Genomic DNA, 25,409 nt, shown 5'->3' with positions numbered 1-25,409 from the left:
TGTAGGTCAGATGGTATTACAAATGGGCCATATCGGACCACTTTTACGTATAGCCCCCATATAAACCGACGCTCAGATTTGGCTTGCGGAGCCTCTTGGAGGTTGAAATTTGGTAAATGGTGTTAGTATATGGTCTCTAACAACCATGCAAAAATTGGTCCAAATCGGTGATATAAAGCCCCCATATAAACCGATCCGAAGGCTCTTGGAGGAGTAAAATTCATCCGATCCGGTTGAAATTTGGTACATGGTGTTAGTATATGGTCTATAATAACCATGCAAGAATTGGACTACATCGGTCCATAATTGTACATTGCCCCCATATACACCGATCCCCAGATTGGACTCCCGGAGCCTCTTGGAGGAGCGAAATTCACCCGATCCGGTTGAAACTTGTTACGTGGTATTATTTGAAATTTGGTACATTGTGTTAGTATATGGCCGCTAACAACCATGCCAAACTAGGTCCATATAGGTCCCCCGATCCCCAATCACACGAAAATTGGTCCATATCGGTTCATAATTTATTTATTTACTCATATAGCCTCCATATGAAGCGACCCCCTTATTTCAATTCTGGCTCTCTAATTACCGCAGAAAAGTCCATATCGGTTCGTAATTATTTGTACCTTACTTACCTATATATACCTTTTTTGTCTAATATATACCACGTATGTTAAGAAGTTTTAAGATACCTTGCCATCGGTAAGTATTACCACAACCCAAGTAATTCAATTATGGATGACAGTCTTTCGTAGGAGTTTTTACGCAATCCAAAATTATTTGGTGTGCCAATACTTATGTTTGTCACTGTATGTTAGGTCAAACGATATACGTGAAACGAAATTATTATTCGTTTATTAGATGCTATATACACGCAGAGAAGGAATATGATCAGCTCAAACATGTTTCAAGAGCAAAAAGTTATTTTTGTATGGTGACCATGTAGCATGTTTGTCACTAAAATGTTATTTTCTCGTTAAATACAACCTGCTTGCCGAAATCAGATATATGATTTCCGAGAAAATAACATGGTTGCGAAAACCATGTTACATGGTCACCACCCAAAAATAACATTTTGCTCTTAAAATATGTTTGAGGTGATCATATTCCTTCTCTGGGTGTATGTTTTATGAAATATCGATATTTGTAATATAAAATATATTTCCAAAACTTCACTTCCAGAAATGTCCATTACTCATGAACCCTAATATTCTTACAAAATTTCTTAAAAAGTTAATTTCTAAAGCCTCAAATGTTAATAAATACACACAAAAGTCATTCATAAAGATTATTTAAATCATGTTTAAAACTATTACAGTCTATTTTTCTTATGAATAGAACAAACTGTTCTGTTTCATTGTTCACATCCAAGTAAAGAGTTAAAGTTAAATTTAAAATAACGCTACAATACATGTCTTGCTCAATTTTAACCTTGAAGTGTTGTTAAGATAAAACGACATTTTTTTTAGATCTCCTCTATTAATAAAGGGTGTGGCCAAATTTTTGCACATTTTTTTGCCCAGATAACAGCTGCAAGATAATGTTGTATTAAATGTCATGTCATTTATTCAATAAAGGAAATATTGGTATTTGAAAGACGGAAGTTATGTTGACTTGATATGAACATATGACAAAGTTATTGGATTTGGTTGCCCATACTTTGTTGCGATAGAAAAACTCAAAATTTAATCTTTGAGAACCCAGCATGCTGTGGGAAGTAATATTTGGATGGATCCACTTTTGAACCGCACCATCTGCGGTATCATAATAAACTTCTTGGTCTCAATGTATCTGTAATAACAGACAAACCTTTCTACTCATCGTTGCCAGTATTTTTCTAGCTCTTATCCCCAAATTGGGACACTTGCATTTCCAATTTAAATTGAAATTCCTTGCAAAAATTCCCAGTACAACTTTTTGTGAATCATAAATAAAAATTTATTAATTTGCCTTTTGACATTTCAATTTATGGAATAACTGAAAATTTGGATTTATCTTCTCTGCAATGTACAGTGTCTTCCCTGGACCCAAACTCATAAAACCCTCTATTCCGAAAATTCTTGTATATCGAATGAAAACCCATTCGAAAGAAAAGTAATCACTAGAATTCGAATCGATTTGGGTTTTTTCTATTTTTGAAAGTTCGTTTCATTTGTATGAGAATACAATGATTTTGGCCTCGGAATTCATTTAAATATTAACAAAGTTTTTACTTTTTTCTTGACACATAACATATTGTATACGTTCGTTTGCTACTCGACAATAAAATATGAAATGACTTTTCTTTCGAAATAGAGGAACAAAAGTCAAGTTTCTTTCGTTTGGAATAAGAAAGAAAGCCTTCGTTCCATATACAGGAGCAGGGCATAAATGATCTTCAATTTTCAATCACACAAATTCCAATTTTGTGTCATATAATTTAGTTTAGATAAACTTTCACATTACATCAATACTTTTTTCCAATGCGAAAATCCAGAATTATTTTGATTTCGATACACTGAACAAAAAATTTTGTCGTGAGGCCAAAGTCCTTGAAATATCGCACGAATGCGAATTTTGCTTATCATAGAAGACGTATTTCGCTCATATAAAGTTTTTTCCTTGTCCAAAAGTTGATAAACTTTTTAATGAAGTCGGTATGTCCTTAAAGCTAAGTGACTTCGCATGGCTAAAGTCAACTTGGCTTTAATAATTCTTTAAAATTAATGAAATCTTCGTTAGATTTGTTGACTTTTTGTATATTGACTACAAAACACAAAAGCTTAAAGACCTTTTTTACTTGAAACATAGTATAATTTCTACATGAAGTCGAGTCCGAATTTGGAAGTTTAAGTTGTCGTTTTTAAAGGACTTGAAGAAAATGAGGCACATGACTTGAAGCACACACTGAAACAAAAATATTGTCGTGAGGTCAAAGATTTCATGTCTTTAAAATACGAATGCAAATTTTACTTAGCATAGAAGACACATTTCTCAAATATACAGTTTTTTTCCTTGTCCAAAAGTCGATAAACTTTTCAATGAAAATTGATTGTCCTTATAATTAAGTGATTTGACTTAAAAATGGCAAACATAACATGAAAGAAAAAATGGCTAAGGTCAACTTGACTTTAATAATTCAGAAAAATTCTTTAAATTTAATGAAAATGTCTTTAAAATTGTTGTCTTTTTGCATCTTGACTACAAAGCAAAAAATTGTTCAAATATAGGACATGCTTTTCAATACTTTATTTTAAAGACGTTTTTTACTTGAAACATAGCATAATTTCTACTGGAAGTCTGGTATTAATTTAGAAAATACGGTTGTCGTTAACTCGTTTTTAAAGGACTTTGATAGCATAACAGGTTGGCTAATAAGTCCCCGGTCTTACAAAGAAAAACACATTTTTTTTATCAAAATTCGTTTTTATTATTCAACATAGTTCCCTTCAAGAGCGATACAACGATTATAACGACCTTCCAATTTTTTGATACCATTTTGGTAGTACTCCTTCGGTTTTGCCTCAAAATAGGCCTCAGTTTCGGCGAGCATCCTTTTGAGGTCTGAGGACAAGAAAAAGTCGCTGGGGCCAGATCTGGAGAATACGGCGGGTGAGGAAGCAATTCGAAGCCCAATTCATGAATTTTTGCCATCGTTCTCAATGACTTGTGGCACGGTGCGTTGTCTTGGTGGAACAACACTTTTTTCTTCTTCATATGGGGCCGTTTTGCCGCGATTTCGACCTTCAAACGCTTCAATAACGCCATATAATAGTCACTGTTGATGGTTTTTCCCTTCTCAAAATAATCGATAAAAATTATTCCATGCGCATCCCAAAAAACAGAGGCCATTACTTTGCCAGCGGACTTTTGAGTCTTTCCACGCTTCGGAGACGGTTCACCGGTCGCTGTCTACTCAGCCGGCTGTCCATTGTCACATATCGACGTTTCATCCATTGTCACATATCGATGTTTCATCCATTGTCACATATCGACTGAAAACTCGGGTGTATTACGAGTTAACAGCTGCAAACACCGCTCAGAATCATCAACACGTTGCTGTTTTTGGTCAAATGTGAGCTCGCGCGGCACCCATTTTGCACAGAGCTTCCGCGTATCCAAATATTGATGAATGATATGACCAACACGTTCCTTTGATATCTTTACGTCCTCTGCTATCTCGATTAACTTCATTTTACGGTCATTCAAAACCATTTTGTGGATTTTTTTATGTTTTCGTCGGTAACCACCTCTTTCGGGCGTCCACTGCGTTCAGCGTCCTCTGTGCTCATTTCACCACGCTTGAATTTTGCATACCAATCAATTATTGTTGATTTCCCTGGGGCAGAGTCCGGAAACTCATGATCAAGCCAAGTTTTTGCTTCCACCGTATTTTTTCCCTCCAGAAAACAGTATTTTATGAAAACACGAAATTCCTTTTTTCCATTTTTTCACAATAACAAAAGTTGCTTCACAAAAGACGCTCTATCTCACAAACTAATTGACTACAGACGTCAAATTTTGACACGAATCATTTGAAGGTTGGTACTATATAACAAGTAAGGAAAGTCTAAAGTCGGGCGGGGCCGACTATATTATACCCTGCACCACTTGATCTAAATTTGATCTAAATTTTCGATTCCATATCACATCCGTCAAGTGTGTTGGGTGCTATATATAAAGGTTTGTCCCAAATACATACATTTAAATATCATTCGATCTGGACAGAATTTGACTTCTACAAAATCTAAAGACTCAAAATTTAAGTTGGCTAATGCACTAGGGTGGAACACAATTTTAGTACAGAATATGGGAAACATTTAAATCTGAAGCAATTTTAAGGAAACTTCGCAAAAGTTTATTTATGATTTATCGCTCGATATATATGTATTAGAAGTTTAGGAAAATTAGAGTCATTTTTAAAACTTTTCGACTAAGTAGTGGCGATTTAACAAGCAAAATGTTGGTATTTTGACCATTTTTGTCGAAATCAAAAAAACATATATATGGGAGCTATATCTAAATCTGAACCGATTTCAATCAAATTTGGCACACTTGACTACACTACTAATTGTACTCCTAGTGCAAAATTTCTACCAAATTCGGCCAAAAAATCTGGCTTCTGGAGCCATATAAGTCCATATCGGTCGAAAGATATATATGGAAGCTATATCTAAATCTGAACCGATTTCAATCAAATTTTGCACACTTGACTATACGACTAAGTGTTATGTTTGTACAAAATTTCAAGCAAATCGGTATAAAACTCTGGCTGCTGGGCCCATATTAGTGCATATTGGGCGAAAGACATATATGGGAGCTATATCTAAATCTGAACCGATTTCTTCCAAAATCAATAGGGTTCTATTCTGACCCAAATTAGGAACATGTGCCAAATTTGAAGGCGATTGGACTTAAATTGCGACCTAGACTTTGATCACAAAAATGTGTTCACAGACAGACGGACGGACGGACAGACGGACATGGTTATATCGACTCAGGGACCCACCCTGAGCATTTTTGCCAAAGACACCATGTGCCTATCTCGTCTCCTTCAGAGTGTTACAAACATATGCACTAACTTATAATACCCTGTTCCACAGTGTGGTGCAGGGTATAAAAATAATATGAATTTATTACTAGCGACGCCATCTATGTGTCAAACCGGGGACTTATCAGCCAATCTGTTATGAAGAAAAAAGCTGAAAAAGCGAAAAATTAAAATTTGCTTCCTAGAAGCAAGTAGACAAACCCCAAATTTAAAAGTATCCTTACATGTATTCTCCGCTTCTTTGGCTGTGTGCTTTGTAGTCCTGGTTGTTTCTCTCTTTTCCTCAATCAGATGAGGCCCGGCATTATGTTCTATACGATCAGGGCGAAGATCGTTGGATATGTACGCTACTCCTTCAGAGAGGTTACCGTTTCGAATATTCAGCTGCTTCAGATGCCTACGTGTGTGTACGTGTCCCGAAGGTTTCTACACCCAGAGAAGGAATATGATCACCTCAAACATGTTTTGAGAGCAAAATGTTATTTTTGGGTGGTGACCATGTAACATGGTTTTCGCAACCATGTTATTTTATCGGAAATCATGTATCTGATTTCGGCAAGCAGGTTATATTTGACGAGAAAATAACATTTTAGTGACAAACATGTTACATGGTCACCATACAAAAATAACATTTTGCTCTTAAAACATGTTTGAGGTGATCATATTCCTTGTCTGCGTGTACAATCAACGTCGTCGTTGGGTGCCTCTCAACTTCTTTGGCTCGGAATCAATACCGAAATTTTTAAAGTAAAGACAAAATCTTGGGAACCCGGCATGCTTTTTTTTCAGTGCATGAAGAAAAAAATTAAAAAAAGGAATTAAAATTTGTATCAAGTATCAAGTATGGAAAACTCAAATTTAAAAGAGAATTTTATCTTAAAGTTATCCCTACTTCAATTCTTCGCTAATTTGGCTTGGAATCAATACGAAAATCAATAGTGTAAAGACAAACCGGGCATGTTTTTTTCTCAGAGTAATATGCTCGCCTTACAGTTCTTCATGTGCTCTGGATTTCTTCAATATGGCCCAACACTTTCAGAATACGTTCTGTTTTGAACTTTTAATAATACAGTCCATAGTATTTGTCAACTATCAAATATCACGTTTCCATACTGATTTCAGTGGCATGTTTGACGAGAGCCTCTCAATAGTTCGTTTATGATTGTTCGTGAGTATGGATTTTTACATCCTGTGTGAAGGCGAATAAAATTTCACTCACATCTTTACTCAAAGTAAGAACAGTCTATTGTCTTGCTCCCATAAAAATTGATTGTGACCATTTACGACCATTAGAAAATCATCTGTCTAGCATAATCCGACATATCCTTCATCTTGATCTGTGCTAAACCTGACTTCAATCGTGCAAAAGATTGTATAACTTTTTGGTTGAACTTTCTTCAATTGCTGCAATGACAATATCAATAATCAAAGTAAATAAAAAATTAATTGATGCAATTAATGTATGTGACTGGTTTTTGGTTTGAGTAAAAAATTAATTGAATCAATAAAATGTTTAATTGAATAGTTTTTCAATTTTAAATTAGATTTTTTTTTTAATAGTTGGTGATAATTGCCATTAGTAATTTTACTTTGATTCGATTGAAACATTAGCTGAATGGAAAAATTAATTTAAAAAAATGGGTGACACTTTTTTCTGTGCACTTCCGACGTGGTCCGTCTAAATTTACACCCATATATTTCAATAAAATTTAGCTATCTGTATTAATTCTAATAAAATTCCTTCTTCTTTTTCAGCCAACGAACAATACAGGAAACAAAAGGCTGGGATGTATTCAGAGATCCACCAATTAAAATCGAAACAGGTTCAACAGCAAATCAAGAATGTCTAGAATTAACTGTGAAAATTCTGAAAATTGTTGCCTACATCATTACGTTCATAGTAGTGTTGGCTGGCGGAGTCATGGCCAAGGGCACAGTCCTATTTATGACGTCACAACTGAATAAAGACAAAAGAGTAGAATTCTGTAATAAAGACTTGGTAAGTAAAAGGAAATTCAGCCTTTACACTTTCAGTTTCATTTATTCCCATCTTATAGGGCCGTGATAAAACATTTGTGGTGAAACTACCCGAGGAGGAACGAATAGCATGGATATGGGCCTTGATTATAGCATTTTCTGTACCCGAACTCGGTGCTCTTATACGTTCGGTCCGTATTTGTTTTTTCAAAACCTTCAAAGTACCATTGAAATCTCATTTCCTATTCATGTTCATCATGGAAAGTCTGAATACATTTGGTACCGCTTTGTTAATGTTTGTGGTCTTGCCTCAGTTGGATGCCATCCAGGGAGCTATGTTAACAAATTGCCTTTGTGTAGTGCCCGGTATACTGGGTCTAATGTCGCGTACATCGAAAGAGGGTAAACGCTTTGCCAAAATGTTAATCGATCTCGTAGCGTTGGCTGCCCAAGTCACTGGCTTTGTAGTTTGGCCCTTGCTGGAAAATCGCAAAGAACTTTGGGTAATTCCCGTGGCTTGCCTCATGATCTCTTGTGGATGGTGGGAAAACTATGTGGACTCACAATCATCATTTGGAATAGTACGAGCAATGGGCAGAATTAAGGATGATTTGAAATATACGCGTTACTTCAGTCACATGTTCTTGTCAATCTGGAAAATCTCGCTGTTCCTGTGCTCGGTGTTGTTTATCTATTGGTCACAGGGAGATGAACCTGGAAATATTTTCGCCATGTATGGTGATGCTTTTGGCCCTCACAAAATTTCTGTAGATGAATTGGCCACTTCCCTATCGGGTAGTTTGCCAGATACCATTGATGCAGCCAATATTGATAGCATAGACATTGATGCGTCCCACAATACTGTCATTTATGTCCTGCTGATACAAATCTTTGGAGCCTACCTATGCTACATCTTTGGCAAATTCGCTTGCAAAATTTTGATTCAAGGATTCAGTTATGCTTTCCCAGTTAGCTTGACCATACCAATTTCTGTATCATTGCTGATAGCGGCATGTGGTATTCGTATTGATGATCCTTGCTTCTTCCATGATACCATTCCTGACTACTTGTTCTTTACAAGTCCATCGAACTTTAGGTTCAATGATTTTGTAACTCAACAAATGGCCTGGGCCTGGATCCTGTGGTTGCTTAGCCAGACCTGGATTAGTTTGCATATATGGACACCAAAATGTGAACGTTTGGCCACCACAGAGAAACTCTTTGTTAAGCCCATGTATTGTGCTTTACTTATTGATCAGTCCATGGCTATGAATAGGAGAAGAGATGACCAGGCCGATGTTAAGACAGAGGTGAGTAAATTAATGGAATCGAAAGTGGGATCTGGGTTTATTGTCCTATTTCCATTTCCAGGATCTTTCTGAAATTGACAAGGAGAAGGGTGATGAGTATTATGAAACTATATCGGTTCACACGGATGGGTCCGCCATTCAAAGTAAGCCCACAGTCAAGTCATCCGATCACATTACTCGCATCTATGCCTGTGCTACCATGTGGCATGAAACTAAAGATGAGATGATGGAGTTCTTGAAGAGTGTCATGCGTTTAGATGAGGATCAATGTGCCCGGCGAGTGGCTCAAAAGTATCTGAGAATTGTGGATCCCGATTACTATGAATTTGAAAGTAAGTCTCTCGACAATTTATTACCCCACACCCACCTCATTGTTTTCTCCAACTTTCAGCTCATACTTTCTTCGATGATGCCTTTGAAATTTCGGATCACAGTGATGATGATATTCAAGTAAATCGTTTCGTCAAATTATTGGTAGCCACTATGGATGATGCCGCATCGGAAATCCATCAAACCACAATTCGTTTACGTCCTCCCAAAAAGTATCCCACACCTTATGGTGGTCGCTTGGTTTGGACTTTGCCTGGTAAAACGAAATTCATTGCCCACTTGAAGGACAAAGATCGTATACGTCATCGTAAGCGTTGGTCTCAAGTCATGTACATGTACTATTTGTTGGGTCATCGCCTAATGGAATTGCCCATATCGGCAGATCGTAAGGACACCATAGCATTGAACACATACCTCCTCACTTTGGATGGTGATATTGATTTCAAGCCAAACGCTGTAACCCTATTGGTGGATTTGATGAAGAAGAACAAGAACTTAGGTGCTGCATGTGGCCGTATTCATCCTGTGGGCTCTGGACCTATGGTATGGTATCAATTGTTCGAATACGCCATTGGTCATTGGCTGCAAAAGGCCACCGAGCACATGATCGGCTGTGTACTTTGTAGTCCTGGTTGTTTCTCTCTTTTCCGTGGAAAGGCTTTGATGGACGACAATGTCATGAAGAAGTATACAACTCAATCAGATGAGGCCCGGCATTATGTGCAATACGATCAGGGCGAAGATCGTTGGTTATGTACGCTACTCCTTCAGAGGGGTTACCGTGTCGAATATTCAGCTGCTTCAGATGCCTACACCCATTGTCCCGAAGGTTTCAACGAATTCTACAATCAACGTCGTCGTTGGGTACCCTCAACTATTGCCAACATTATGGATCTTCTCGGTGATGCAAAACGTACTATAAAGATCAATGATAACATTTCGCTGCTCTACATCTTCTACCAAATGATGTTGATGGGTGGTACAATCTTGGGCCCTGGTACGATATTTCTTATGTTGGTGGGTGCTTTTGTAGCTGCTTTCCGTATTGATAATTGGACATCCTTCCACTACAATATCGTTCCGATCTTGGCTTTCATGGTGGTCTGTTTTACGTGCAAATCGAATATACAGCTGTTTGTGGCCCAAGTTCTGTCGACGGCATATGCGTTGATCATGATGGCTGTCATAGTTGGTACGGCCTTACAGTTAGGCGAGGACGGTATCGGATCACCATCAGCCATTTTCTTGATAGCCATGACGGGGTCATTCTTTATAGCAGCGTGTCTGCATCCGCAGGAATTTTGGTGTATATCGTGTGGTCTCATCTATCTATTGTCCATTCCCTCTATGTACTTGCTGTTGATTTTGTACTCCATTATCAATCTGAATGTTGTATCTTGGGGTACTCGGGAAGTGGTGGCCAAAAAGACGAAAAAAGAATTGGAAGCAGAAAAGAAAGCGGCCGAGGAAGCAGCCAAGAAGGCCAAGCAAAAGAGTATGCTGGGATTTTTGCAAGGTGGCATGGGTAACAATGCCGACGATGAAGGTTCCATAGAGTTCTCTTTGGCCGGTCTATTCCGATGTGTCTTCTGTACCCACGGCAAGACATCTGATGAAAAGCAGCAACTTACTGCTATTGCCGATTCGCTGGACACCATTAAGAACCGCATTGAAAGTATTGAACATACTGTAAATCCCCATGAATCCTCACACCGTCATGGCCGTCGTCGTACTACTTCGGGAAGTTCAAAGGATCACCATTTGTTATCATCAGTCGCCGAAAAATCTGGTGATGAATCTGATGAAACCGAATCCGATTCTTCGGGCGAACCTAAGCAGGAAAGAGATTTCCTAACAAATCCCTATTGGATTGAAGATCCTGATTTGCGCAAGGGTGAAGTGGACTTTCTCTCAAGCTCTGAAATTCAATTCTGGAAGGATTTAATTGATAAATATCTCTTCCCCATTGATAATGATCCCGTTGAACAGGTATGTAGCACGTATCTAGAGAGAGAGAAACTGACGAATGTGGATTCTCCAGAAAATGTGCACCATTTATATTTTTTAAAGATTATTTTTCAGCCCTCTGATTTTCATTACTATGAATCTATTCACTTCAGTAGTGTGTATTTAGAAAGTAAGTACAAGAATGGACAATTGAGGATGCGTCTTAAAGGAATTTCAAAATGTATGTCGTGAAAGGCCGTTGCAAATTACTGATGGGTTTTAGGCTCAATTAGACTATTCAGTCCATTGTGATACCACAGTGTTGAACTTTTCTCTTATCACTGAGTGCTGCCCAAGTCCACATTGCTCTGAAATCATTTAGCAAAACTTTGGTACATTCAGAAATGTCACCGGCGTTATTGAGAGGGGATAATCCAATGCTTAAAAAATGTTGTTGTTTGTTCGAAACTGAGATTGAACCCATTACCCTCTGTATGCAAGGCGGGCATGCTAACCATTGCACCACGGTGGCTTCCAACTTACTGATGTCGGCACAGTTATAACAATCTTCCCTTCCTAATCGTTTTCTATGAATTTGATACTGGAACACAGAATTTCCAACCATTTGTAAGTCGTTTCTCACATGGAATAACTCCGAGGTCTGGTCTGAGTGTGTCTGTAACTACAGACAACAAGGTTGTCTAACTAAACATGGACTTTGACCACATTGATTTTTCTTGGTTTGAAGTAAAATGAAAGTCTTAGTGGTTGACATCCGGTGGGCAAATATATCACTTCTATTGGAAGTGTGGAACCGCTTCAAATATTCAGGACTAATTCAGAAGTATAACAGGCATTATCAAGAGGATAGACCACAGGCATAAACTCTTTTTATCGACTGGTATGTCTTACCGACATTCAAGTGAAAAAGCCCCGGTGCACATTATGGTGCAAAGTAAAGTTGTGCGTGGTGTGATGAAAATGTGATTCACGCACACTCGGTATGTTTGGTAGAAACTCACACTCACGCACGAAGTGAAAGGCATACCTAAGAAACTCAAGTTAAGCTTTTAAAAACTCAAGCTAAGGCACCATTCGTGATAAATTAAGACTCTCGATACTTTCAAATGAACTAAAGTAACAAAACAACAAAAACATAATATGTTTCGAGAGCCAAATTAACGACAAATATTCAAATAGAAGAAATTATTAGAATATGAGAAAGAATTACATTTATTTATTTTTTATTTATTTATTTTATTTAGGGAATTACACATACAACAAAATTTTAACAATTTTTTCAATTAAAGTATGTGTCTATCATTGCAAGGTATGAAGTTAATTCTTATCATAATTACATATTAAAATATTATAGAAAAAATGTAAGAAAACGAAAGCAATTAAACTAAATACATATAAAATTGGTATTAGCATTGAAATATTTTAAGTAGGTTAATGAACATATAAAAATAAGATTTCATATAACAAAAATTACTTTACTAAAATAAAATATAGAATATAACAAAATATAAAAAAGTTAAAAGTATTGAAATAGAACAAAGTTAAGAAAAGAAAATTATTGCAAATTCTTAAAATGATTGAAAAGTGATTTCTTAAATTTGTTTGCGTTGCCAAGTGATTGAAGGTTTGTTGGTAACGAGTTCCAAAGAAAGACAGAATGTAGCATAAATTGTCTCTCGCTCACTTGAAGTCGATGTCGATCTGGTATAAGCAGTACACCTCTGTTAGACCGCCCGAAACGTATCTTGTCATATAAGTATTCAGGTTGTTTCAAGTATATTATCTTGTGAAGGAAAAGAAGGGTTCGTACCTTTAACAAGTCCAATAACGGGAAGCCATATAAGGAGTTAATGAAAGAAGAAGAGCTGTCGTATCTTTTTAAGCCAAATACGTAGCGAATTATAGCTTTGTATACGGATTCCAAGCGCTGTTTACTTTTAGCGTCACATTTGCTGAACAACTCACAGCCGTACAGAAGGATAGGTAACAAGTATGATTTGGCAAGTAAAATCCGAATGTGTATAGGCGTAAATGATTGAGAATGGTATAGTGTACGCAGCATTCCAAATACTTTTCCAGCAGCAGATGATATATGATCACTCCAAGAGAGGTTATTGTTGAAGATTATACCCAGGTTTTTGGAACGGTTGACTACTTCAATTGCTTGTCCCCTTAGTAATACTGGGTTATAATTTGTAATGTTGCGACGTTTGTTTGTAATTATCATACATTTCGATTTATGCGGGTTGAGAGTCAATGAATTACTGGCAGCCCAGATGCAAACTCTTTCCAAGTCTTCATTAATACGAGACACCCCATCCGCCAAGGAGTCATGTTTACAACTTAAATATATTTGTACATCGTCTGCATACAAATGGATTTTGGAATTTAATAGCTGATTAGGGAGGTCATTCACATAAATGGAGAACAAGAGAGGTCCAAGTATTGAGCCTTGCGGTACTCCCCTAGATAGTGGAAGGGGATTCGATAAAGATTCACCAATAGCAACTACTTGAGAACGATTACGGAGGTAACTAGATAGCAATGATACGGCTGTATTTGAAAAGTTGTATTGAGAGAAAAGTTTACTACAAAGGATGTCATAGTCCACACAATCAAACGCCTTCGAATGATCTAACAATACCAAAATCGTGGCAAAACCTTTATCCATTTCCATTCTTATATCGTCAGTAACTTTAACGAGTGCTGTCACACAACTATGATTTTGTCTGAATCCAGACTGTTCCGTTGTCATTAAATTGTTAATATTCAAATAATTACATATTTGTTGATGTATTAACTTTTCAAATACTTTCGAAAGGAATGGTAGAATGGCTATTGGTCGAAATTCAGATGTGGTGTTAGGTTTAGGTATTGGCACAATCTTTGCAAATTTCCATACTGTTGGGAAGGTGCTACTCATGATTGCTGTGTTAAATATGTGAGTGATGTACGGTAAAATTAGAGGAAGTATTATTTTTATGAATCTTGGATGCAAGTTATCCAGTCCCATTGCATTTGACCTGACGGTCTGAAAACTTGTAAGTACTTCGACATCCGTAATACACGAGAATTCAAATGAAGAGTTTGCGTCAAATGGATTCACATAGGAAACTGAAGGTGCTCGTATGCTGTTGTCGGAGAAATTGAGGAATTTTTCATTTAGTTCATCTGGATTCGCATTGATTGTATCTGTTAGAGGTTTGCCAATTCCAATTTCTCTTATTTTACGCCACTTACTTTTTGAGTCGACGGCAGATCGGAAACTTTCCTCAAAGTGCTGACGTTTGGCATTGCTAATTTCTTTATTTACTTGTTTTCTTAGTAAACGGAATTCTTCATGCAATTCGGAGGTTTTAAAACGTCTCCATCGTTTATATGCAATATCTCGTTGTTTAATCATGTTTTTTATAGACGTGTTAAACCATGAGCTATTAGTGTTGCCTGGACGGACTATTCGTGTTGGGACCGTTTTATTCACTAGATTAGAAACGTTCTCATTTAAATATGAAATTTGATCATTTACTGATACCTTATTATATATAGCATTCCAATCCATTGAAACAAATTCTTCATACAATTGACAATAGTCTATTTTTTTGAAATCAAAAACGGTACGGTGACACTCGTCATTTCGATGCAAGTGACCATAGGACATAAATATAAGGTCATGTTTGGAAAAACAGGGAACACATAATTGATCATATTTTAAAACTTTACTTTTGTCATCTACCAGGAATAAGTCAAGCAAAGTGTTTGATGTTTCAGAGTAGTGAGTAGGTACAATCTCGTTAACATTGTAAAGACCAATTGAATTGAATGAGACTACAATGCTATCGTCTTTAAGTGCATTAGAGTTATAATCACCAGCTAAAATAACGTCGTCATAACACGTAGTTACAAGAGATATTTCATGCATAAAATTGTCAAAATTTATTCTTGAATTTGGTCTATATACAGCGCCAACTAGTGCATTTTTTCCGTTGTGTTTGATTTCAATTAAGACATACTCAATCCGTTCATCTGGTTGGGATTGTTTCACTACTTTAAATGCGACATTGTTTTTAACATATACAGCTACACCTCCGCCGTGAGAGCTTCGATCATTTCTCACAATTTTATATCCATCTACCTTAACCTGAGCATCAGCGACCGATGAAGTGAACCAGGTCTCAGAAACACAGACAATATCAATTTTTGAATTCTCAAACAAATGTCTAAACTCGTCGATTTTCTTGGTTAAGCTTTGAGCATTCAAGTGGCAGACATTAAAGCCATGACATTGTTTCGCTAGAATCCGTAATACACTGCTTGTACAATCAATGGAACTCGCTGGTGTAGTATTAAGTAAGGACATAGAAAATAAACATTTTGGCAACGCAAATTGGCTTTACAATTATATAAGTAGTAATAAATATAATGATAAATTTATATGTTAACAATATGCAAAGAGAATTTATATTTAAATATATAATAAGAATCGTAGAAAACCTAGGCCTCATTCTCTTGGTCCGATGGAAAAAACTTATTGAGTTCTGATATATCATCAATAAGTATAGGTTCAGCTTCAGCATTTTGTTTAATAAAAATGAGTCCCCGACGAGAAAAAGCAGATGAAATAATTTTTTGTTTTTTAATTTTAATTGCAGTTTGAAGTATTTTGAAGTTAGACGAAGTTAAGTTTTCGTTTAAAAATATTGGTTTATTGGAGTCATAGCCAATATGATTGAGCGATAATTGACATTTATTTTGTTTGCAGAAGATGGATACAGCTCTTAGTAAAAAATGTTTGTCATACGGTGTAAAAAGTTTAATAATTATGGTTCCATCAGGAGTAGTTTTATTCTTTTTGTTTGTAGATAAGCGATAGATTGTCTTATAAGGCGGAACATTAATGTTAAGAGCACAACATATGTTTTCAAAATGCTTGCATAAATTTTCAGTTTTACTGTAAGGTATCCCGTTAATTCTTATCTCACGAGAAACTTTGAGATTTTCTTGCTTTTTTATTTGTGATTTTAAAAAGTGTACTTCGTTTTTCAATTGAGTAATTTCTTCCTTACACTCAGATTCAATTATGTAAATAGTATTCTTTAAACTAGTAACCTCGTCTTTCACAAGTTTAATATGGTTGTCGATCATTTCTGATAGTTTATTTTCCAAAACAGCAAATTTGTTGTTCATATGATTAAGAATTTTTTCCTCAATTTGTCTGAACATTGTTTGCATAAAATCCGATTGTTTCTCGAAGCCTTCTTCCATTACATTCACAACGCGAAACGGCGAATCATTATTACCAAGTCGCGGTGTCTTAGAGTTTCCAACTGTTGAGATGCCTGCATCGTTGTCGTCTTCTCTTTCTCGTTTAGAATCAAACATTTTAAGCTGTGTATAGTCTCCGATATAACGGCCAGCGTTTTGATCGTGTGAAGTGTCCATTAATATTTGTTAATGCTAATTAAATGTTACTCCTCAAAGTATGCAATAGGAATTAAACAGTTTTGTTAGCTCTTAGTAAAACTGTTATAAAAAGCTTTCAACAATATCGAGTAGCAATATAAATTTGTAAGTAACCACAAGTAATATTTGTCAATAACAAATCTCTCAATATTGACTGTTTCTCACTCTCTCTTTGTTATAGTTTTGTTTTGGTTTCACCTTTAGTTTTTTTTTTTTGGTTTGTGTAATGCGTCGATCTTATATTTTCAAATGCAAAATTTTAATTTTTAATATCGATTGACAGTATAACAATATCACCAATGTATCGCACGGTTGCATTTGCATATGATTGTTACTTTATTTGTCCATTTAACGTTGTATTTTGTATTAAAAAAAGCTTTTATTGGGAGCTTATGAAAAACACGTCTACACTGTTTGACACTTTATTATCAGTGTTACATCTCGAGCTGGAGCTTGACTTTTTCGTGAGATAGTTTCTTATGGCGTTTTCTTTTCTTATGAAAAATGCGCACTTTTTTTGCATTTTGGCCGGAAAATGTACTTTTTAGGTTCTTTTCTAAAAAAACAGGCAAAAGTGCGAAAAGGCTTCGAATTCTGTTGTGAAAATAGTGCCACGCATAGAGGCAAATTACGAGCATTTTCAGCACTGCCAACAAACGAGAGTGCTGCGATTGCCCTGTTTCCTTCTTTGAATTCTTTTCTGCCCGCTGAAATAATAGCATTTTTTTAGGTTGCTGGTAACATTTTAAAAATGCGCATTCTGTACAGACAAAATGACGGCAAAGCACTTTTTTCAGAAAAGAAAACACCATTAGTTTTTTTACGGGCGAACTTTATCGATAACAAAAGCGATTGCTATTATTTTTGCAATATATAAAAATTATTATGACTCTTCTTACGACCACAATTTCTGTGAGAAAGTTTTATTAATTTTATGTATCTCTCTTCCTCGAGAACCATACGCTGAAACTGCACTATCGACATTTGGGGTGAAAACAACTTTTTGTTACTAAAAGGTTTGCACGCAGTATCACTACAAAATATTAGTTTTAAAATAATATTTGCTTCAGTGATCTAATAGGAATATTCAATAGCATTATATTAAAAACAGTGTTGTCAATATTGAGGACTTTTTTTCGTGAAAGGGACGAAATTTTTGAGTAGGGGACTTGGGGTTTAAGGGGATTTTTTTAGAAAATTTTAATTTAACTGATTTAAGTTGGGTATTTCGTTGGGAATGAAAGCTTCCCAATTGTGGGGCAGGACTAGAAAAACACTGGCGATGCTGATTAGAAATGCGATTAGGAGCCCCTGCGATTAGGATATCAAAAATGTCCATTCTTGTACTACACTTATATACAACGCGCGAAGGGTTACCTAGGCTGTTTTCATTTTAAATATAAATATGACATTAATATTTGTAAATTTTGAATTTTTAGGCAAGAATTGCAAAAGATCTTAAAGAATTGCGCGATTCATCGGTTTTCGCCTTCTTCATGGTGAATGCCCTATTCGTCTTAATCGTGTTCTTATTGCAATTGAACAAGGACAATATCCACGTCAAGTGGCCATTTGGTGTACGCACAAATATCACCTATGATGAATCCACACAAGAGGTAATATTTATAGGGATTTCCAACAGAATAGTGCCCCTTGGACTATATATCAAGAGAAGTCTATTCTGAAGGAAATCCCTTTGGAACAATTTTACTAACCTATTTTGTTTTCTTTTCTTATTTTCATTTTTTTCCAAAACAAAACAAATATTTTTGGCATTGTAACGGATTTATAAAAAAACAAATAAAATTTAAAACTTGTATGTGTGTCGTTGAAATAAAAATCACTACCATCCAAACGTGATGAATTCTACGCACCCACCATCATCTGCGAAATTTTATATGGTATTCTTTTGGCAAATATTGAGCACAGGCTCGCATAGCTGCAGATCTGATTGAATTGAGGAATAAATCTGTGTTCGCTTTCTTCATGGCCAATGCCTTGTTTGTGTTAATCGTATTCTTATTGCAATTGAACAAGGACAAACTCCACATAGTGTGGCCATTGGGTGTCAAGACGAACATAACATACATTGAAGAGACATCTGAGGTTTTTATTAAAGAAACGAACATTAATAATATTTAACCCCATTTTTAAAAATGTGTTTTTCGTTTATTGTTAAAATTAATTCATTTTGTGTATGAGTGTGTGTGTATGTATGTTCCTTCCTTCTAATAATTCCAACCTCCAATGTACTTATCCCCCCAACCCAATTTCTATAATCCTTTACCCAATGCTCGCATTTAACATGTACTACTTCAACTTACAACTTGCCTGCCCTAATACCAAATTTACCTTTAAATCCTCTTTATTACCTTCTTCCTGTCACTTTAATTGGATGGTTCGTTTCTGGGGACTCCTCAAACTTTCCCGATGTTTACCCAAAAGCATTGTCCCAGATCTTCCTAAACACGTCCTAGTTTTAAATCTTATTGGCTTACTTTTCGTAAAAAGTGCTTCAATATGGAGAGATGGAAATTCACTAAATTCAAATATTTTATCATTGAATGTGTCTTAATTTTTTACATAAAATCCTATATGCACCTGTAGCGAAAATTTCATTTGCCATTTTAAAAAATCGATTACAAAACTACTCAAAATATTCCGTACTAAATGCAAAACATGTTCATACCGGTTTATACCTGCCGGCGTAACTCAGTGTAACGTCGTTATCGACTGGACATATTTTCTCTCCAGAGAAAGCATATTGAATGAGTTTTTAACGGTGTGCTCATAAAAATGTATTGTCAGTTTATCGAAATAATATGTATGGTTTATAGTAGGTTTAAAAAGTTTTCTTTAAATTCCTTAATTTTATAGATAGTGTAATGATTTTTTTTTTTTTTCAAAATACAATAACAGCAAGTAAGGAAAGTCTAAAGTCGGGCGGGACCGACTATATTATACCCTGCACCACTTTGTTGATCTAAATTTTCGATACCATATCACATCCGTCAAATGTGTTGGGTGCTATATATAAAGGTTTGTCCCAAATACATACATTTAAAAATCACTCGATTTCTATAGACTCAAAATTTAAGTTGGCTAATGCACTAGGGTGGAACACAATTTTAGTAACAAAATATGGGAAACATTTAAATCTGAAGCAATTTTAAGGAAACTTCGCAAAAGTTTATTTATGATTTATCGCTCGATATATATGTATTAGAAGTTTAGGAAAATTAGAGTCATTTTTAAAACTTTTCGACTAAACAGTGGCGATTTAACAAGGAAAATGTTGGTATTTTGACAATTTTTGTCCAAATCCGAAAAACATATATATGGGAGCTATATCTAAATCTGAACCGATTTCAATCAAATTTGGCACACATGACTATACTACCAATTGTACTCCTTGTGCAAAATTTCACCCAAATTCGGCCAAAAATATGGCTTCTGGGTCCATATAAGTGCATATCGGGCGAAAGATATATATGGGAGCTATATTTTTATTAATTTTCTTTTTATTCGACCTTTTATCAATATATAATGAGATGATTAGTCAAGCTCGAGGTCTTTATGTTTTTATTTATTTATTTATTTGTCGATATTTCGCCTTAATATGTAAGGCATTTTCAAGACAACCTATCAAAATAACATAAAACAAATACGTAATAAGCCAAGCATGTTTACATTCTTTTACATTGAATTCTCTTTTTTCACTTACATTAACAATAGTACAAAAAGCACAAACAAAACTTAAAGTTTATTAATCAACCTGTTCGGTCTCCGTTTGTTTTGTCACTGACGTCTTCTATGCGTTATTGGACTATATCTAAATCTGAATCGATTTCAATCAAATTTGGCACGCATAGCTACAATGCTAAATCTACTCCCTTTTGCAAAATTTCAACCAAATTGGGACAAAACTCTGGCTTTTAGGACCATATTAGTCCATATCGGGCGAAAGATATATATGGAAGCTATATCTAAATCTGAACCGATTTCAATCAAATTTTGCACACTTGATTATAATACTAATTGTACTCCTAGTGCAAAATTTCAACCAAATTCGGCCAAAAATCTGGCTTCTGGGGCCATATAAGTCCATATCGGGCGAAAGATATATATGGGAGCTATATCTAAATCTGAACCGATTTCAATCAAATTTTGCACACTTGACTATACAACTAAGTGTTATGTTTGTACAAAATTTCAAGCAAATCGGTATAAAACTCTGGCTGCTGGGTCCATATTAGTGCATATCGGGCGAAAGATATATATGGGAGCTATATTTAAATCTGAACCGATTTCTTCCAAAATCAATAGGGTTCTATTCTGACCCAAATTAGGAACATGTGCCAAATTTGAAGGCGATTGGACTTAAATTGCGACCTAGACTTTGATCACAAAAATGTGTTCACAGACAGACGGACGGACGGACAGACGGACATGGTTATATCGACTCAGGGACCCACCCTCAGCATTATTGCCAAAGACACCATGTGTCTATCTCGTCTCCTTCTGGGTGTTACAAACATATGCACTAACTTATAATACCCTGTTCCACAGTGTGGCGCAGGGTATAAAAATCAAGATGAAAGAGATAATAATAATAGGCTCCTTACCATAAATCCCTAATAAGCTTCTAGAAAATTTATTGTTAAGCCCGGTATGTAGGTGTAGCAGAATTTCCGCTACCTATAAATTAAAAATGCATGGCTGTTTTTTGTTAACGAAAATTCCGTGAGGGATTGGTATCGATTGTCGACAATTTTTCTCATAAGAAATACGGGACAAAACTGCATTATTGGCATGCACACAAAATTTTCTGTAGTTGTCAACAACGCAGCTTTACAATCTAAAGGTGCGTTCGAGTTTTCCATCAAAACTCTAAATATTTATATTTAGAATCGATGCTAAGGAAAATTTCGTTAGAAAAAGAAATCAATACATTTCTTAGGGGTACACAGAAAAAATTTTCACGAAAATTTTTCCAATTAAAATCTTAATTGAGTTTTAAAAAATATTCAATTAAAAATTTAATTGATTCAACAAATTTTTTAATTGAAATAAAAATTAATCACACAAATTAATAGTATCAATTAAATATTTAATTGGATCAATTAATTTTTTAATTGACTGTCAATTAATTTTTTAATTGATACTATCATTTCTGTGATTGAAGACATTTCAATTAAAAAATTAATTGGATCAATTAATTTCGTGATTGAATCAGAAAAAATTTTTTTTGTGTGTAGCGGAAATTTTGCTGGCATGACAGTTTTACTTTTGTGTCTCTTATCGGAAAAAACAGTCGATAGCAACTTCGTAAGGAAAATTTCGCTGCACAAGGAGCTATGCATCATTTCGTATGGGTAAAAACATTTTCGCTAGAGGTACATATGAGGCTTTATCTACATAAAAAAAAATATCACAAATATTTATTTTTTTCAATTAAAACAATTTGTGGAATTGAATATTAATTCACAATTAGACAAATGTTGACAATCTTCAAATCAATGAAAAACTTAAACTTTTATAGAAATTAAAAAAAAAGGTCCAATTAAAACAATTACTGAAATTCTTACAGTTTCAATTAATTTGTTAATTAATCATTATTAATAATTTTCCTATATTGTAAATTAAAAAAAAATTGATTAAACTAACTTTTCAATTAAAGATATTAAAAAATAACTCTAAAAAAGTGAAAAGGCAAAATTAATATTGATTGTTAGTCAATAGCTAGTTTATTCTCCTATCGTTGTGTTAAAAAACTTTTTTTTATAATCATATTAAAAAATCGACTTGTTAAATCCGGAATGCAACTATGGCGAAAATTGTGTTTATAGGTCGATAACATCATGAATAGGCAAAAGTGCCAATCCTTTTCTTATGAGTGGCGGAAATTTCGTTAAAGTTGGATATCGGGCTTTAACTGAAAGTTATTTACTTTATAATTGATTTAATTAACTCATTGATTTGAAATAACCCAGCTGTATTACAAATAATTTTTTATTTGGATTAAAACAAATTATTTCATTTCGATGCAAAGATAAACAAATTTTGTAATCGATAATTTGATGTTTTCAACAAAATTGGTGATTGATATTATCAGTTACGTGATTGAAGCAATTTCAATTAAAAAATTAAATGGTTTCATTTCGTGACAATATTTGTAGCAATAATATTTATTTATTTATTAGTTTATTTAAAATCATAATAAATTATGAAAATAAATACAAATAAAGGTTGAAGCAATAATACAATATTGTGATTTACTGCATTGTACATAACTATTTATAGCTGCGAGAATTATCGACTTTTAAATTCTCAACACATTCTAAATAAAAATTTCCATCTCTTTAGTAAGAAAGCACAATTCCTTTGACACCTTCCCTAATTTTTTTGGGTTTCCTGACACTAACACCTTTGTGTTGTCAAAGTATTTAAATATTATAATGTTTGTTAAAGTTATGTATGTATGTATATACACTTGGGAACGTGGACATTGTTTACGATTAAAATATCGATCATTTCTACCTTGGTAACACTCTTCTTTTGTAATTTAATTTTAATTGGTGTAAAAAAGCAATTCAAACGAAGGGTGGTGTACATTTTTGGTATGGGACTTTGTAAATGTTGTTTTACAAAAATTTCTGAAAAGTCGAGAATAGTAGATAAAGCTCTCAGCTGATTTTTAAAATTAGTAACAAGTGCTAATTACTCCAATTTGTTTTCAACACGACGTTTGATTTGATCTATTGAGCAGATATGCAGTGTATTATCAGATTCGTCTTTGTAGAATTAAAGTGAATTAATTTATTGAAACATTAAATTCATTCTAAGATTGTCTTCAAATACAAAAATGTTGGATAAATAAAATTGTAATCTTAAGGCTGCATAATACGGATTAACAAAAATTTAACTTTCGTAAATTAATTTCTATACTTACATTTCAATTTTTGTTCACCAAAATTCCATGATGATTTCCATAGATTATTTCAATTTTCTCTCCATAAGAACTCATCACTAAATATTTGTAAACTAAAATTTGTTGGTTATTTTTCGTCTTACAATAAGAAATGCACCTCTTAGGAAAATTCCGTGAGCTGACATAAACTGTATTATCGACATGCAACAGGTATTTGGCTAGAGTTACATCTCTATCGAAATTTTTATGTGTATGCCAATAATACAGTTTTACCATGCGTTTGAATGGACTCACATTTTAAATCTTCATACATAAGGTGGTCATGCCCCCCTTTTAGGACAATATAGAAACTGATTATCTCTAGTTGAGAGATATACGGCAGTCTAGTGCTGTTCGACGCTCCACAATAGAACTCGGTCGAAATTCTAGTCTGAAACCGAAATGATAGAGGTTATTCCTTCTGTTGAAATCACACAAGATTTAGGGGAATTAAAGGAAAGTTATATTGTTGGAACAATCAGGAGATCTAACAGAAAATTTGGGAATTTGGGATATGAAATGCGTACTTTCAGTGGACGGAATTTTGTTTCTATCACGAAATTAATTGATCCAACTAATTTTCAATTGAAGTTGCTTCAATCGCCGACTTGATAATATCAATCAATGATATCAATTAAACAGTTATTGATTCAATTAATAATTTATAAAACTCAATTAATTGTTATGATTGTTTTTGTTGTGATTAAAAAATTAATTGAATAATTTAATCTTTTAATAATAGCAAAGACATAATTGATAATTTTTCTAAATATCGCATAATTCTAAATTTCAGCCAATAACCCTCAGATATTTGCTCTAAAATAATGACAAATTCCAAATTTCAAGTATATTGGGTAAAAATTGCTTAATATAGATGCTGAGTAGTTAAAATCGTGAGATCAGTCTATAAGAAACCATGTACTGAGGTGACACATGTGTCTTCTGGCTCTTGGGTACATCATGTCGTAAACGAAGCCTCGATCATTGGCCATATAGAATTAAATGAAGAAAGAAATTTAAATAGATAGATCGATTTATATATAAAAAAAAAAATTGGTCATGATCATGGTACCAATAATTTTTTAGGTGACTTTCAAGGACTCAAATTAAAGGATAAAGTCAATTAAGAAGATAATTCAAAAAGTTGGCATTTTCAATTAAAATATTTCGTATCTAAATTAAAATTTTAATTCAATTTTAAAATATTTCCAAATTAAAACATAATTAAAAATTTTGTTCAAAAATAATTAGTTTATATTGGAAATGCGTAATGATAAAATAATTACTATTAAATAAATAATTATGGAATAAATAATTGATTACCTCATTTCAAATGAGTTTTGCGGCAAAAAAATCAATTAATGTTTATTTAAACAATTTAATATTTTTTATCCAATTTAAAAATTAACTGAAAGTGCCGAAGAATTCAATTAATTTTTTATTCAAACCTATCTTTAATTTCCAATTAATTAATTAATTTTGTGATTGATTTTATCGATCCCGTGAGTGAATCAATTAAAAATTAATTGGATCAATTAATTTCGTGATTGGTTTAAAAAACTGGTTCCGTGTAAAGGAACCTAACTATTGTAGTTTGAAATCTTTATCTTTAATTTCCAATTAATTAATTAATTTTGTGATTGATTTTATCGATCTCGTGAGTGAATCAATTAAAAATTAATTGGATCAATTAATTTCGTGATTGATTTTAAAAAAATGTTTCCTTGTAAAGGAACCTAACTATTGTAGTTGGAAAGTGCCGAAGAATACAATTAACTTTTTAATCAAACATATTTTTAATTTCCAATTAATTAATTAATTTTGAGATTGATTTGATCGATCTCGTGAGTGAATCAATTAA

The 25,409-nt window shown here is 34.2% G+C and overlaps 1 protein-coding gene across 3 annotated transcripts in view; it reads left to right on the top strand.

Annotated features, from left to right (window-relative positions):
* kkv (hyaluronan synthase-like protein kkv) overlaps positions 1-25,409 on the top strand; it is a 92,122-nt gene that overhangs the window by 55,015 nt on the left and 11,698 nt on the right. For 2 of the 3 annotated variants that reach the window (XM_075290895.1, XM_075290894.1), the window contains exons 4-8: positions 7,289-7,532; positions 7,591-8,820; positions 8,882-9,152; positions 9,212-11,139; positions 18,018-18,194. In XM_075290895.1, the coding sequence (XP_075147010.1) occupies positions 7,289-7,532; positions 7,591-8,820; positions 8,882-9,152; positions 9,212-11,139; positions 18,018-18,194 (3,850 nt within the window). Of the gene's footprint in view, positions 1-7,288; positions 7,533-7,590; positions 8,821-8,881; positions 9,153-9,211; positions 11,140-18,017; positions 18,195-18,507; positions 18,685-25,409 lie in introns of all 3 variants that reach the window. The other variant, XM_075290896.1, reaches the window with a different exon arrangement.

Source organism: Haematobia irritans, chromosome 1 (genome assembly GCF_050003625.1).
Source record: "Haematobia irritans isolate KBUSLIRL chromosome 1, ASM5000362v1, whole genome shotgun sequence".
NCBI classification, from domain to species: Eukaryota; Metazoa; Arthropoda; class Insecta; order Diptera; family Muscidae; genus Haematobia; species Haematobia irritans.
This window is presented reverse-complemented; position numbering and strand designations above follow the sequence as displayed.